The 14,976-nt window shown below is 42.5% G+C and overlaps 1 protein-coding gene and 1 non-coding gene across 4 annotated transcripts; both read left to right on the top strand.

The window, feature by feature from the left end:
- On the top strand, positions 1–14,143 carry CG43740 (uncharacterized protein). 3 transcript variants are annotated; one of them, NM_132391.3, is made up of 4 exons: positions 1–100; positions 2,155–2,800; positions 10,220–10,405; positions 13,198–14,143. In NM_132391.3, the coding sequence occupies exons 2-4, from the start codon at positions 2,188–2,190 to the stop codon at positions 13,383–13,385; spliced, it is 987 nt and encodes a 328-aa protein (NP_572619.3). In that variant the 5' UTR covers positions 1–100; positions 2,155–2,187; the 3' UTR covers positions 13,386–14,143. The 3 variants fall into 2 exon arrangements, with proteins under 3 accessions (NP_572619.3, NP_001259405.1, NP_001259404.1); NM_001272475.1 differs by having other exon boundaries at positions 10,220–10,377.
- Positions 14,144–14,473: 330 nt separating this feature from the next.
- On the top strand, positions 14,474–14,686 carry snoRNA:U3:9B. Its single transcript, NR_002465.2, has one exon. It is a non-coding gene; the product is annotated as a snoRNA:U3:9B (small nucleolar RNA).
- Positions 14,687–14,976: the final 290 nt, after the last annotated feature.

Genomic DNA, 14,976 nt, shown 5'->3' on the forward strand with positions numbered 1-14,976 from the left:
TACAAAGGCAGGCGGACTGCCGACGCGAGTGGCAGGATAGAGCGGCTAAAAAAAAAAAAAAACAAAAAGGACAAGCGGCTACCAAAAAGGACGAAACAACGTAAAGTGTTTACTTCGAAGTTAAATTTTACATTTACTCCGGAAACGAACGACCGCGATCCTGTACGAATTTTTTTTCTTTTCTGTCCTGTTTTGGGTTTTTTTTTTTTTTTTTTGTGGTGCCGCATCCTTGTTTTGGCAGCTTTACACAGAAATAAGAGTGACAAAGTGCGCTGCACATAAGCCGAAGGACGCGCGCCTTCAACATCCTCGCACCAGCCTCAGTGGAACTCAAGCCGAGTCGCCGGAAAACCCATCCATCCATCCAATACCATCCCTACCATGCCCACACGTTTCATTTCGCGCGTCCATAGTTTTTCCAGCCGTCCGTGGCTTTCCACCCACAAAAGGAACACTGTTCAAAAAGTTGTGGTCTTTGTATGCTAACATATACAAGTGCTTAACGGAATACCCCATAGAGTGGGCAAGTGTGATAATCTAGTAATTGTGAATGAATAGAACATTGGATGAGCCATTTATATAAGGAAGGCTACGTAGAATATGCAGAAAGATCCTTTCGATTTGAATTTTCACTTGAATATTGCACATTATAATAATGATAACAACTACGTGATAATCTTCCATAGAAGACTCCACCGGACTCTTTTAAGCTGTAAAAAGGAAGTAGACTAGTAGACTATCTGGTTGTTAGCAATTGATTTTAAATTGGATATGAAATGGCAAACGACTGCGTTATTAATTCTAATCACCGGATAACATTTGAGTCGAACTTCATTCTTTCCGAAAGTATCAAAATTGTTTTCTCTGCAAAAGGAATCGTGCTTGGCCATTTAATTGTGGTCTCTGGTGACCAGCAGGGGTTCGGAATGGGATGTGGGGATGTGGGATGGGTGGATGCGGAATGGTAGGATACTGGCATGCAGAATGGGAATTGTGGAGGTAGAATGGTGCTTTCTTCGATTCAATTCGATTTGTCGTAATGAAGCTAGTCCACGGAGTCCCATGCAATAGTTAACATATTTTTATTGCCTGTTGTCGCCAAAGCGTCCCCCATCCGGATTCGCCAGATCCGCCAGATCCGCCTCCATTTGCCCATCCCCAAGCAACCGTTCATGCCGATGCCGATGCCCATGCCCCCCCGCCACTACCATCTACATACGTATATATAACCATCTATATTCCAGCTCCCTTGGCAGTTTCGGTTTCAAGTGCCATTGGAGCTGAAGCTCCTCCGGATTGCTCACTTGATGGCTTGGCCGATTCAATGTTTGCGCTTTTGCGTGGCCAACAAGTGCGGATGGGAATGGTAGTGGATGTGGGTATTGAGATTGGGATTGTGAGTGAAACTTGGGTATTGGCGGGAGGTCAAGAGCTGGTCATTTGGGAATCGGGTTTAGGGTTCTCTCGAGTGGGCACAACCACCCGCTGCCGTTCCACAAAGTTGCTTACATCATTTCGGGGGAGCCTTTAAAAGTCATGTTCACCAACACGGTGCTGGGCTGCTGGGCTGAGTAAATCCAGAGTAATCAACGATGTCAGGGGAACTTCGTAAATATGTATGAGTTTTAATGCAAATCCTTACATTTCCCAATCGGGGGAACTTCAGGTACAAGGAACTCAAACATTTCAAGGGGAATTATCACAAGCAGCTGAGTTTTTAAAGTTATCATTTTCGTGGCAAAATATTAACTTAATAAATGTTGCAGCATTCCATAAAGCATACACAATTTTAATTAAAAATTTGCGATTATTCTTTAGTTACAAATCGCATGTTAAATCAAGCGATAAAATTTAATTTTTGTGCAGGAATTTACTGGCCTTATGCGGTTTTATTTCTGTTATCCTAATGGGTTAGTCCCTTGCTAAATCCCTGGGGGGAGAACACTTAGAACCTTTACGGGGGGTTACTTCTGATCGCAATCAATCGTTGTTTGGTCCAACTTTCGCCAACCGAAACTTTTACTCCTGCCCACTTTTATCCACCCATCACACACACACACACACACAAACTTAGTGATTCATTAAAGCAATTAGAAAAGTCCGAAATCCGTGGCTGAGTGGACAAACATTTAGCAACACTTCTCTTGCATGCAGCCAGGATTTACGGAGCGAATGCGAGACCATCTAATGCTCATTGAAATTTACGATTATGCTGCGAAATTATTAAACAATATGACCGCCAGAGGAGTCAGGAATTCAGTGGGAAAATCAGCCGAGAGCCGTACTAAGGAATCAACAGGGAAATTGGGCAGCCTGCTTGGCCGCACACTGGCCAAAGTGGCCAAAGTGGCCCGCTCCAATCCCGCCCAGCACGTGACCAATCTGCCCGTTTCCGCACTCCTGCTCCAGGCCCTCGACGTGGCGGACGTGGCCCGCGGACAGGGAATCGATTATCCCATCACTAGCACCACCGGGACCACCTTCAACATTATCACCACCACCACCACCACCACCACCACCACCACGGGCAGTGACCCAACGGATGTGCTCGGCAGTCAGCCGCCGGCGTTCTCATTTCCCGCCAACGTCACTGGAGCACCGGGAAGTGCGGGGAATGCGAACGCATACCTGCCCGCGGGCAATCTCAGCGGTTTCATCGAATCCTCAACAACGGCGGTGATGAGCACACTGCCCATACCCACCAGCACCATGGCCACGCTCCAGGCCCAAACGGTGGCCACTTTCATCGCCGCCACCGGCAGCAAGAATCGCCCAACGACCATCGTTGTCTACCCAACGGGTGAGTCCTTAAAACCAGTTGAATTTTTTTTTTTTTTTTTTAAATTCAATCTTGCGCAAAATGCAGCAATATTTTGTAATCAGCTATCAAAAATTGCAGTAAAAAATATTTATAATTTGATTTTGTTTTTTTATCACCCAACAGGTGAGTTCATAAATTATACAACAACAATTTTAATCAGGGTCTAACCAATTTTGCTTAAAAACATACTTTATTTTGTGTGTGAAAATGTTGTGGGGAATATTATATAATATACGTAGAAACTGAGCGCATATATATATACTTTAATTACGAAAAGCAAATTACGAGAAGTTGTGAAAAACACATTACTTGCGGCAACTTTGGCCATAAATAATAAAAGTAATTTGCAAAATTCACGACTTTTCTTAAATTTTACATCACATTTGATGCCAAATTCTGTTTCGTCGAGTGAGTTGAGCGTTTTATTGTCGAGCACAACATGCACTTAAGGAAGTAATTACTGTGCATTTGCCGTGCATTTCATGAATTTTCGAGCAACTGAAAATCAAAATAACTTCCTGTTAATGCGCAACTGGCGCATTAAATTTGCATCAGCAGCATGCTGGAATCATCTTTAAAAGTTCGACTTAAATTGCTTTAATAAATCGGGTGGTGCAACTTGGTGAAGCGCTCTTAATCATGCTTGGCCGCTCTGCAAAAATTAATAACCATCATTATGTTTATTGATTTTTTATCCAACATATTGTGTGTATATATCCCTTCTGTTTTTTTTTTTTTTTCGAAATGCTGCAGCTACTTGCTTTTCAGCTGCCACATCGTTTTTAATCAAAAGAAGAGCCCAAGTGGGATTTGTCACCGTTTTGGGGCAACAATCAATTAACCCCGCGTCGCAAATGAAAGGACTCGAGGCGTCCTCCTGCCTTAAGTTAATTAGGAACATTTGCCGGATAAAGACCCGTGCTCCGCTCTAGTAATCAAATCAAGTCGCTGCAGTCAGTCACCCATCGGGGTCGCGTGCCAGTCCTGCTTCCATATCCATGGATCCATCAGTCCGTGGATCCATCAGTCTCGTCATCCTTCACATCCTTGCGCCCATCCGCATACCAATTAGTCGCCCCGTTTGCCGGCGTTAATTTGCATGAGCTGACAACCGAGTCCTCATTATCCGCATTGACTCCGATTTCTCCTCCGGCTGGCGCGTCAACTTATATTTTTTTTTGTATACATATATTACATATATATTTTTTATAGTTTCTCGTTGGCACGGCCAACTTTGCTTGGCTTTCGAACTGGCTCAGGCCAATCCCAAAAGTTGGCCCCCAGAGTTTAAGTGTGGACTAGGCTCCATTTCCATTCCCCATTCCCATTTCCCCTGCTACCATTCAGCAATTAGACAAGTCTAAGTCGCAGTAATTGCAAAGAGTCGCACTCAAATTTAGCTGTTGATTGTGCCAGGCAAGTGTCGCCATCAGTTGAGTGGGTGGAAAACAAAAAACAAAAAAAAAAAAAAAAAGAGGTTGGGAAAACTGAATGGAAAGTTGGTGGGCTTCTCCAGCTGGCGCCAATGTCGCAGCGCCTCGAGGCGCTCACAAATTAGAGTCTTAAAGGCTGCACGGAAAACAAATAACCGAGGGTTAAAACGGAAAGCACGAGGATTCTAAAAATCACTGCCAGCGATGGTGTCTAGAAGTAGGCAATAAAAAAGGAGAACATGGGATTAGGTGGAATAACACACTTTTAGACACCTTTACAAGTGATCCCCCCCAGTGATTTCTGTCAATTCGATTACTCATCCAGGAGTTGGCATAGAAATCTCAAAGGATTTTCCGCTTGAATACATTCGAAAACCTCTAAAGCATTACTGTATACTGTTTTTTACTCGAAACGCAAGAGTTTGGCTTATTTATTTACTAAAAGCATATATATATATATATATTCTGCATGTAATTAAACCCGACTTGCAGCTTTAAAAAACTTTGCTTGAAAGTCATTTCATTTTTTTTTTTATTGTGTGACGTAGGCTGGCGTCTTTATTAAGCGAATGGCTTCTTCGTCACACTGCCAAGGCTTCTGTGCCGAATCGAAATTTGTCGACAACATTGTCGACTTTCCTGCTCACCTTATCGGACCCAAAAAAAAAAAAAAAAAAAAAAACATGGCAGACTCCAGCTCATCCCGCCCGTAGGCCCATAACCATTCTCATTTCCCCAATCCCCACTACAATCAGCGCGTACATCTCGGGCATTATCGACGGTACGAGTGGGTGGTGGTGTTGGGCGTTGGGCGGCAAACGTCTATGTCAGCGCTCTCGATGGCCTGTGGGCGTGGCACTCGAGTTGCCGCCACCTTGTCACTTCGACACAAAATACAACTTTTCGTCCATGCTGACAGCAATGGAATAAAAAAAAAAAAAGAAAGAAAAAGAAAAAAAATTGTAAAAAAAAAAGAAAACAAAAAGAATCGCAGATGGAGCAAAAAAAAAAACTTGCCCATTACAATTTCCCCAACAACAACGGGAAAAAGTGCGTAAACTCATCCGATAAAATGATATAACAGGAATGTGATGTCCTTCAGCTCCATTGATAAGTTAACAATGCATTCTACTTAGCGAAACACTCGAATGCCTGTTCGCTTTTTTTTTTTTTGTCGACGAGGAGTTCTCGTTTTTCATCCAGAGAAACTGAACAGAACTGGGGGGAGGTTCTTTTCGCGAACAATACTTAAATATTCGATTTTTTCCCCTTTTAAAATGTTCCACTCGCATAAGCTCAATTTAATAGTCAGTGCCTGATGAATGGCGAATTTATTGGCAAGCAGGAGATGTAATTTAATAAATAAAAGAGTTTCGCACTCATTGATAGTTGGATTTCATTTTTCTATATAGTAACGAAAGGCACCGCCACATTTTGTTGTTTTCTGCTGATGGCAAAACCAAACCCCTTTGCTAATTTAATCATGCTAATGTTGTCAACAGCTTTCGACTGTTTGCGGCTGAGACGTCCGTTTTGGTCAAAATTGAATTGGTTGTGTTTGTGTGTGTAGAATTTGCCTTATGTAAAACCGCATTTTATTGGTCACCACGAGTGCCCTAGCTTTTGGCCAGAATCCTGTCAACAACCGGGCCACCATCACTGACTTTGATTTGGGCGGGAATTTGGAACGATTTGCTGAGGTGTAGCTTCGTATCAAAGTGAAACTTTGGGGCTCTATTAAATGCAAACTATTCTCCGCAAATGCCTTGCGGACTTCAAAGTTGGCCCCCTCACACACACACCCCCCCCCCTCCTCCTCCTTCACAAACCTTTCCCTTACCCATTTTGCCCGCCTTGAGTTGAACCGCAATCAAGCTCGAGTTGACTTTGATGGGAATATATTCGAATTGGAGAAATCACTTTACGCTACTATATGGGTGTATGTGTACCCAGAATATCTCTGTGTGCCGTCAAGTCAATACACTAAAAAAAAACCCTTTTAAAGCTGGCACACGATGTTTTTAAAAGCCTTTTTTTCATCCCATGTTCAAAAATGGTCGCAAAGCTGCATGAGTTACTGTTTTGAGCAGCTTATTACCAAAGCTAAGCATCTGCATTACTTTTTGACAGATTTTGCAAAATAAATTTTTTTGTAAATTTTCGCATTTTTTGTAAGGGGTTGCAAAAAAATGGCCAAAAAATAGAATTTCCATTTTTGAATACAGTTTGATTGGGAATTTAATTACGAGCTCAACGAGGTATGACATTTCATATTCAGACAATTATTTTTAAAGTTGTGGCTAAAAAACTGATTATTTGATGACCGAAATTTGGAAAAACGGATTTTGCCAAAAAGTTGATATTTACAAACGGAATTTTTGTCATAACTTGGCTAAAAATGCTCATATAGATGTAAGAATAACTGTTTTGATCAACTAATTACCAATGCTAACGAACCCTATCACTTTCTGGAGGATTTTGGAAAATTAATTTTTGGGTCAATTTTCGCATTTTTTGTAAGGGGTAACATCATCAAAATTTGCAAAAAATGGTCAAAAAATAGAATTTCCATCTATGAATACAGTTGAATTGGAAATTTAATTACGAGCTCAACGAGGTATGACATTCCATACTCAGACGGATATTTTTAAAGTTGTGACAAAAAAACCAATTATTTTATGACGGAAATTCGGAAAAACGGATTTTGCCAAAAAGTTGATATTTACAAACGGAATTTTTGTCATAACTTGGCTAAAAACGATCGTAAAGATGAAAGAATAACAGTTTTGAGCAGCAAATTACCAGTGCTAACGATCCATATCACTTTTTGACAGATTTTGGAAAATAAATTTTTTCGTAAATTTTCGCATTTTTTGTAAGGGGTAACATCATCAAAATTTGCAAAAAATTTAAAAAAAAAAATGTTTCAAAATGTGAATACAAATCGATTAGGAATTAAAAAACAAGCTCAACGAGATAAGGCATTCCATATTTGGCCTATTATTTCAATGGTGATGTTTAAAAAACGAAAATTAATTAGCAGAAAATAAGGGAAAATTTCCGAATTTTTTCTACGTGTACTCTGTATGCTGCGCACATTCGATGGGCTTTGTTTATGCTGGCGATGCTGCCTTTGTGGCGCATTCCTATACCATCGCCGACGTCAAATATGCAAACATTTAATTTCGATTCAAAGGACGCGTCTGTCTGAGTGGGGCAAAAGGCATTATTTTTATTGTATTTATTGAATATTTCTGGCATCAAACGATGCCTGATGACTCGGCTTGAATGGCGGGCTCTTCTCCAACTGCTGCTGCTGTTGCTTTTTGCTTTTCGCTTTCCGTCCGCTGATACAGGACTCCTTCTTGGGTGCAAACTAAAGTAAACTTAGGAGTAAGGACTAAGGACGCAGGGCGCAGGACTCCCCCCTTCGTGCCATCAATTTGTGTAAATTTGAACTGTCACTTTGAAGGCGTTAATTGGATTCAGTGGCGCAGGCAGCAGCAAGCTGTGGGTTCCCGAGTCCTGCAGCCGCGTCCTTTTGCCGCAAGGAGCTGCTGATGGACAAAGTCGAGTTAATCCAGCTGAGGCGTTGGATAAGGCCGAGGCAAACATTTTGTGTCGGCGCTCCTGATCGAACGCGAACTTAATCGAATAATGTCAGGCCAACATCAAGTGCTCCATTTAACCCGGGTACGGGGTTATCCAAGTCTAAAGCAGCTCAGAGCCCTGGAGTCGATAAAGTTGGGAGCAAAATGACACTCAAGCGGTCTTTGGGCGGATAAATAAACACTAACAGTATTCTATTTTATTTTGAGCGAAAATCAATTTGACTCAGCAGTTGTGATGGCGTTTAAGATACGTACATATGTATATAATTTTAAATATCACATAAAAATACAGGTTTTTAAAGGTATTCCAATTGTCCATCTTGCACCTCGAAAGTAATTAATGCAGCCAATATAACGCCTTAATAATATTAGCATCCATTTGCATACTTTCGAAACTTTATTCATTTCAATAATCTTTTTTGAAAACCTTTTCCAAAACTTTGCAGGGCATTCAGCTTTTCGTTTTTCTTTCTTTCCAATTTGTTGCCTTTATGCTACTTTTTCGACAAACAAAATTTGGGCCATGGCTTTGTGACTTAGATTAGAGCATCCGTTGGCAAGGACGAATGGTGGCGCTGGATGGGTGGATGGGTGGATGGTGGGTGGTGTAAGGATGAAGGTGGGTTGACGGTGACGTATGAGTGGCTTGAGTGGGGCTGGCAAATGAGGTTGCCGGGTCAGGGGATTGGATTCGCTACTGCTGCTGGCGGGATAAGTTCACCAGGTGGATCAGTTAGGGCTGTAAGTCCTGGCGGGATTTAAGTATGCCCAGCGAAACAAGGAAATTATCCTTGGTTAGCACAGGCCTAAGCCTGTCTAACCTCGTGTTCAGAGCTCTTAAAGGATTCACTCAAACTGGAGTGTATATACTTTTATTTATTTGCAATTAAATAGCTAGACCATAAACACATCTTCAGTTCGAGATGTGCGGTTTTAAATGCTCGTATATGCTGTATTTAAATTCCTTATTTGAATTTCTCTGTTATGCTGTCTTAGCTACGAAATTGTGTTAAACATATTCGCAACAGAACAGAATGAAACTCAACGTTATATTATTATTGTAAGACTTTAAGAATGCCATTTCCCAAAGGAAACACACGTACGCATATCACAAATGCAAAGAGGATTTTGAGTTAGAAACATGTTTAAAACGCTTTGTTTATGTCTGGTGGGATAAATGTTTTTGTTTTTGCTAATTATACCTAATGGAATTAAGATGACGAAATGGGTGGCTAAATGGCGGTGGATGCAGATTTGACTCGACTTAGTTTATGGCCGAGAGCTGAAATTAAACAGGCAGGCGGGAATCGTTAACGTTGGAAAATGCAAATGGCTTAAATGGAATGTGCACACCGAACATTTCCCCTTGAAAATTCATCCGTTCGTTTCTCGACGCTTTTACCACAATTTCACCATTTCCCATCCTGAGTTTGTGCTGATAAATGTTGCCTACTTTTTTTTGGGGGGGGGGGCCATGCAAATGAACCGGAGATGAGATGAGCTCCGGAATTATGAGTTTGCGTTGGCCATAAAACCAGCCATTCCAGCACTTGGTTATTGTGATAAAATAAACATATAAATAAATAATCTTTGCTCTCGGATGATGGCAATGCTGATGGCATTTCTGCGGCTGACCAAACACCCCAAAAAACACCAAACCCTAAAACCCACAGCCACAACAATTAGGGCCCCCTTGATTTTGGGGGCGTTGACAGCCCCACAAAGTCGGCCGATTAACATTCGTGCATCATTTGGCAAGGCCGAATTGTTTTTGCCATTTTTTTTTTGGTTGCTAGCTGAGTAAGGGAGTGGGGTTGTACATACATTGGCATAATGGGGCCAAATAAGGTTGGGCAAGGTCAAACAGCCAGCAGGAGGCCAAGAATGAGTACGGTGGTTCTGCGATGTTGAGTGCGATTAAGTGGACTTGGAGGAGCAGGAAGTGCCCTCCACTTGCTCAGCCAAGGAAATGTTCAATAAATTTTCGGTCAAAATATTTGCCCAAAGATGGGCAAGGTAAGATAGATAGAGTCAGGTACGCTGCTACACAAACGGATAAATGTAGGCTTTAATGGCAGGGGTCGTGTTCTACGTGGTGACTTACATTTGGGATTAGAGAAACAGCAGATTCATTTTGAGTGTGGAGCACAAAGATATACATACATACTGAAAAGGAACACGTTTGGGCATTAAACTGAAGTTTTATTAGTTATGTTCCCAGTATTTAGTTTATCGTAAGAAATGTAAACGTAACGCATACTTACTAGATGCGTTTGCAGTGACGAAATATGAAAAAGTAAGTAAAAAGTAAATATGAAAAGTAATCAAGCCTTTCCCTTTTAAATCCATTTCAGTTTCACCCGAATCGATTGTCATCCCGATCGTCTCCTGTATCTTCGGCTTCCCCATCCTGGCGCTTCTGGTGATCTGTTGCCTTCGAAGGAGGGCCAAGTTGGCCAGGGAGAGGGATAGGAGGCGTAACTACGATATGCAGGACCATGCCGTCAGCCTGGTCAGATTTAGTCCAATACATAGGCTTAGTGAGTTTGAATGTCGTAATGTATTGTGTGTACGAAGAACGTTTCTTTTTCTCGTCTCGTCTCGTTTTCTTTTTTATCTCTGGTTTTGCAGCCACTCGCAGATCGAATGACTTGTCCGTATTTTACGACATCATGCATCCTGCAACCTGCATCCCAGCATCGCTGCATCCCCGCATTTTCCACCTGCATCAGTGCAGATACAAAATTCATCTTCGCTCTCACTTTACGAGCATATAGCCCCACATTCACATTTAACAGCACCCCCAGGTCCTTTGCCCATTGATATACATACATACATACCTATATACACACTCGACTCGCTTTCACTTCGCCAGTTTTCCTCTTAATCTGTGCCATGTCGTGGCCATTAATACACCTGTGTCGACCATTGTTGTTGGATCAGCCAGCCTGCATAAAGGAAAGAAAGTTGGGAATCCACAAAAGGATGACAAAGAGTCCGACGACGCATCATCAATATCATAATCATTGTTTTTTAAGAGCCCGCATGTCGAAAATGTACCTTTGTACGAGGCACTGAATTGTCATTGTCAGTGGACGGTGCAGAATCCAAACCAAAATCCCCACAAAATCCGAGCACAGGTGCATTAGCCATCCTGCCAGCATGCGCACACTGAGAGAATTCGGTGCACGTTCATACGTTTCATGCTCGTAAATGTTAAAATCAAAATTTATTCATTGTTGCATTATTTTCACCTCCTTAACGAAACTCGTAGGCGAAAACAATCTTCGGTATATCCTGTATGTATATCGATTACAGATTTCCAGTCATTTCCTTTCAATTTAATATTTATGAAATATATATATTCCATTCCGACAATATTGAAGTTCTTATCGAAACGGCAAAAAGATTCAATTTATTCAAATTCAGCAAGGCTTCCATGCTTCCTGCCGAAGAGCAAACTACGGAAAACGTGAGTTGAGTGAAAGCAGTACAACTTAACTGCGAGAAAGTAAGGCACATGTGTGTGTGTGTGTGTGTGTTGTGAGCTGCTTTACAAGTGTCAAGCGAAGAGAGAGAGAGAGGGCACGGAAGCGAGCGAGCGAGAGAGAGAGAGAGAGACAGAGAGTAGCTCGACTTGCATTTGCATTTGCATAGCATACCTTTGGGCGCTCGCCGTCCTGTTTGCATATCACAAAATCGAATGGGGAAACGGGGGAAAAGTTGCGAGTGAGCGGCAGTTGAAGGAAAACACAAACAGAAAACAGGAAAAACTGTTGAGAGGGGGCGCTAGTATAGTAGCTTGCCCGCTTATTTAGCAATGCGACACACACACACACATGTAGCGCGCCCCTGGAGTTGCCACGCCCACTAAAGCACGCTGTCGTGCGAGGGTTTCAGTGCTTTATGTACGCACGAACACGCAGAAACATTTTTATAACTGTAAATTTCATATTCAGAACGCGGGGCGTCAACTGAATGTGAATCCGCCACTTCAGGTCCCATAGAGCAAGAAAAAAAAAATAAAGCACTCTGGCAGAAAAAAAATAAACAAACACACACACACAGACGCAGTGCACCCTTCTTCATCGAAAACACACGCAGCAAATGCCGTCACATTTTCCTGATACCCTTGATTAAGTGCAGTTTCGCCATCGCTTTTCTCTCAACGAACTAATCGTGTGGCGCCACAGAAATCAATAGCGGTATTATGTTACCTATAAGCTGCACCAAAGCAGGCAACAAATATTTTAAAGACCTGCATTTAATGCCATCATAAAAATAGGTATCATTTAATCTTTAGGATTTTCTTACTTTTCAAGGATTTCAATCACAATCCTGCACCATACCATTAGACCAGAGATTCAAGCTAGTTTTCTTCTTTAAAACCTTTATAAATTTATAAAAATTTCTCTCTGTGCAGCGCCGCAACGATGATGATTAAGGTGGTGTTGACGAGGTCGACACAACCGCAGGACCCCAAAAACGAGGAGCGACAACCGCAAACTACACTGGTTTTTGGCTGTGTCGCTTCTTGGCCCCAAAAACAACACACAGCACACATATTTTGCGGCATTCCCCCTTCCCCTCCCCTGCCCCTCAAATGGGGACATGCGTTTTTTGGCACACATTTTCGCAAAACGATTACGCATCACCGCAGATGCCTTTGTCTCTTTTTTTTATTTTTTTTTTTATTTCGTGTCCCAACCAATTTACCCCACGTCTTGTTTTCGCATAACTTTTTTTGTTGTCTCTCGTTTTTTATATATGTATATGCCCCACATTTGCCAGGGACGACATCAAATTGAGTTAATCATTTAAAAAGGATGTTCATTTTGCAGCGAGTGAATTTTTTCGCTTTTAATTACTTTAAAATCTGCTGGTGTTTTTTTGGCACAACCATAAACTAAACTAATCAAACGTACATTTTCATTTGCATGTTTCACAAGTACGCTTACGCTTAACACAACGCAAAGCACACCGTTAGTAGTTTTCGCTTGTTTATACAGCCATGGGGGCAATATACCCATTATTTGTTTAAGAAAATGGGGAAAATAAGAAGTGCTGTCGCTCGTTTGGCCAAGATATATGTATATTTTTGAGATGCGCTGCAAGTAAATCACTTTTCACCCCACGTTTTTCTCATTTTCGGCGCGTGACACCAGCACACATCGCTCACACATTTTCAATGTGTCTCCTTTCGACATCACTCATATCATATTCACCACAACCCCCATTGCATTTTATCCTGCTCGAAGGACCACAAACGTAAAGAGACAACTTTGATTAAAGGAAATTCTCTCTTCCCAATGCCCGCCAACCACATCCGCAGATTACCGATCGTCGCGAGCTATCAGTCTACGTCCTGAACGAAGCCTAAGCCAGGGCTTCACCTCTCTGGAGCTGGACACTGTGCTGGAGGAGCGCTGCAGCGACGTGGAGCAAACGCAGACGGAGATGTTCAACGCGGAGTCACCGATGGACACCACCTCCTACAAGATGTCCTTCTCTTCGAGCTAACAGTTAGCCAAACAGCAGCAACTGGAGCAGGCATCGCCCCAGGTCGAGATCCGAGATGGCCAAGCAGATGGCCAGGAGCCGGGTATGAAGATTCCGCCGGCCAGGTCGCCGTCACAGTTGGCTCCACCGGCACAGCTGCGCAAGACGGCCAGTGTGCGCGATGATCCAGCTGGTCTGGCCAAGCGACGGAGTCGCCTCCAGGAGATCCGGGCTGCCAGCAGTAGTGCGGGTGGTGGTGGTGGTGGCGGCGAGGCAGCTGCCGCCTTCACCAAGCGGGAATCCAAGCGGGATCGTCGACGTGGAGGAGGAGGAGGAGCAGGAGCAGCAGCAGCAGCAGCAGCAGGAAGTGGTAGCAGCGGCAGTGGATCCCAGTCGCCCACCATGCGCAAATCGCATTCCCTGGACGCCGCCGAGAGCTACACGTTGGCCAGCATCCAGGCGCCGCTCTGGGTGACCCTCACCAATGCTCGCACCATCGACGAGCTGGCCCAGCAAAAGATGTGAACTCCTCCAGTTGCAGCTGCATCTGCATCTTCATCAAATTCGTTCAGTTATCAAAACCTCCGACAGTGTCTACAGAGCCCCGCCCACTTAGAAATCGTGTAAATGTTTAGATGAATTTCGAATTAGTCACATTAACGACACAAACGAGCTACTTGCATCAATAACTAAAGCTAAATCAATTTAATGAAGTTAAAGACCAAACAGAAATAGTAAAACGAAGCTAATAATAAAATGTAAAAAATTTAAATTCACCTAAAACACAAGTCTTTTATCTTGCTCTAATCGATGATTTCATCTGAGGCTTTTAAGTACTGGTTAATTTCCATTACAGTACGTTATTTTTTTTGTTTTTTTTTTGGGGTCATAAAAAAGATAAACATGCCCCAAAAGTGGGGGCTTTGGATGCCACCCTCATCATTTGTTTGTCAAAAATTTGAACAATTTATGCGTTAGCTAAAAATACGCGTGGTATGTGCGTGACTCTAAATGTCTTATCAGCACGCATATTGTGCGTGCCGCTTACAATTCCCAATCAGTTCTGGCCGCCCATCGACCAAGTGAACGCCACTGGGCATTCGAAATTTAAGACTATACTTCACAGGATCATTTCTGTAGTCAGTCTTCACATACTTTCACACTAGCTGAAAGCCAAGTGCACCCGCGTTGATGAGTTGAATCGTTCTGTCCGGCAGCGTGAGGATTTGCCCAGCACCCTTGTGGGATGCACTGCATCCTTAGCGGGGAGCGGGGCTTCGATGATCGCTCGGTTTGAACGGATAGAGCGAATTCTGAGTGGTGCTCCCATTTTATACAAATGAATTTGAATATGTTAAGCTTCTCGAAAGTGATATATAAATTATTCCGAAGTCTTGTGGTTTCAAATATCATACATACAAAATATGATATATATTCAGCTGATTAAACAAATTGTGGCTTTAAAATTCGTTGACTATAGCGTTTTATGTGTTCCCACAATTTAGCATTTTTGCATAATTCATCCACATGAGGCGTCTGATTACAAAAGCCAAGCTGGTTTTATTTTTTTTTTTGTTTTTATTTAAATTATCATGTATACGTACGAAGAACT

Source organism: Drosophila melanogaster, chromosome X (assembly GCF_000001215.4).
Source record: "Drosophila melanogaster chromosome X".
NCBI classification, from domain to species: domain Eukaryota; kingdom Metazoa; phylum Arthropoda; class Insecta; order Diptera; family Drosophilidae; genus Drosophila; species Drosophila melanogaster.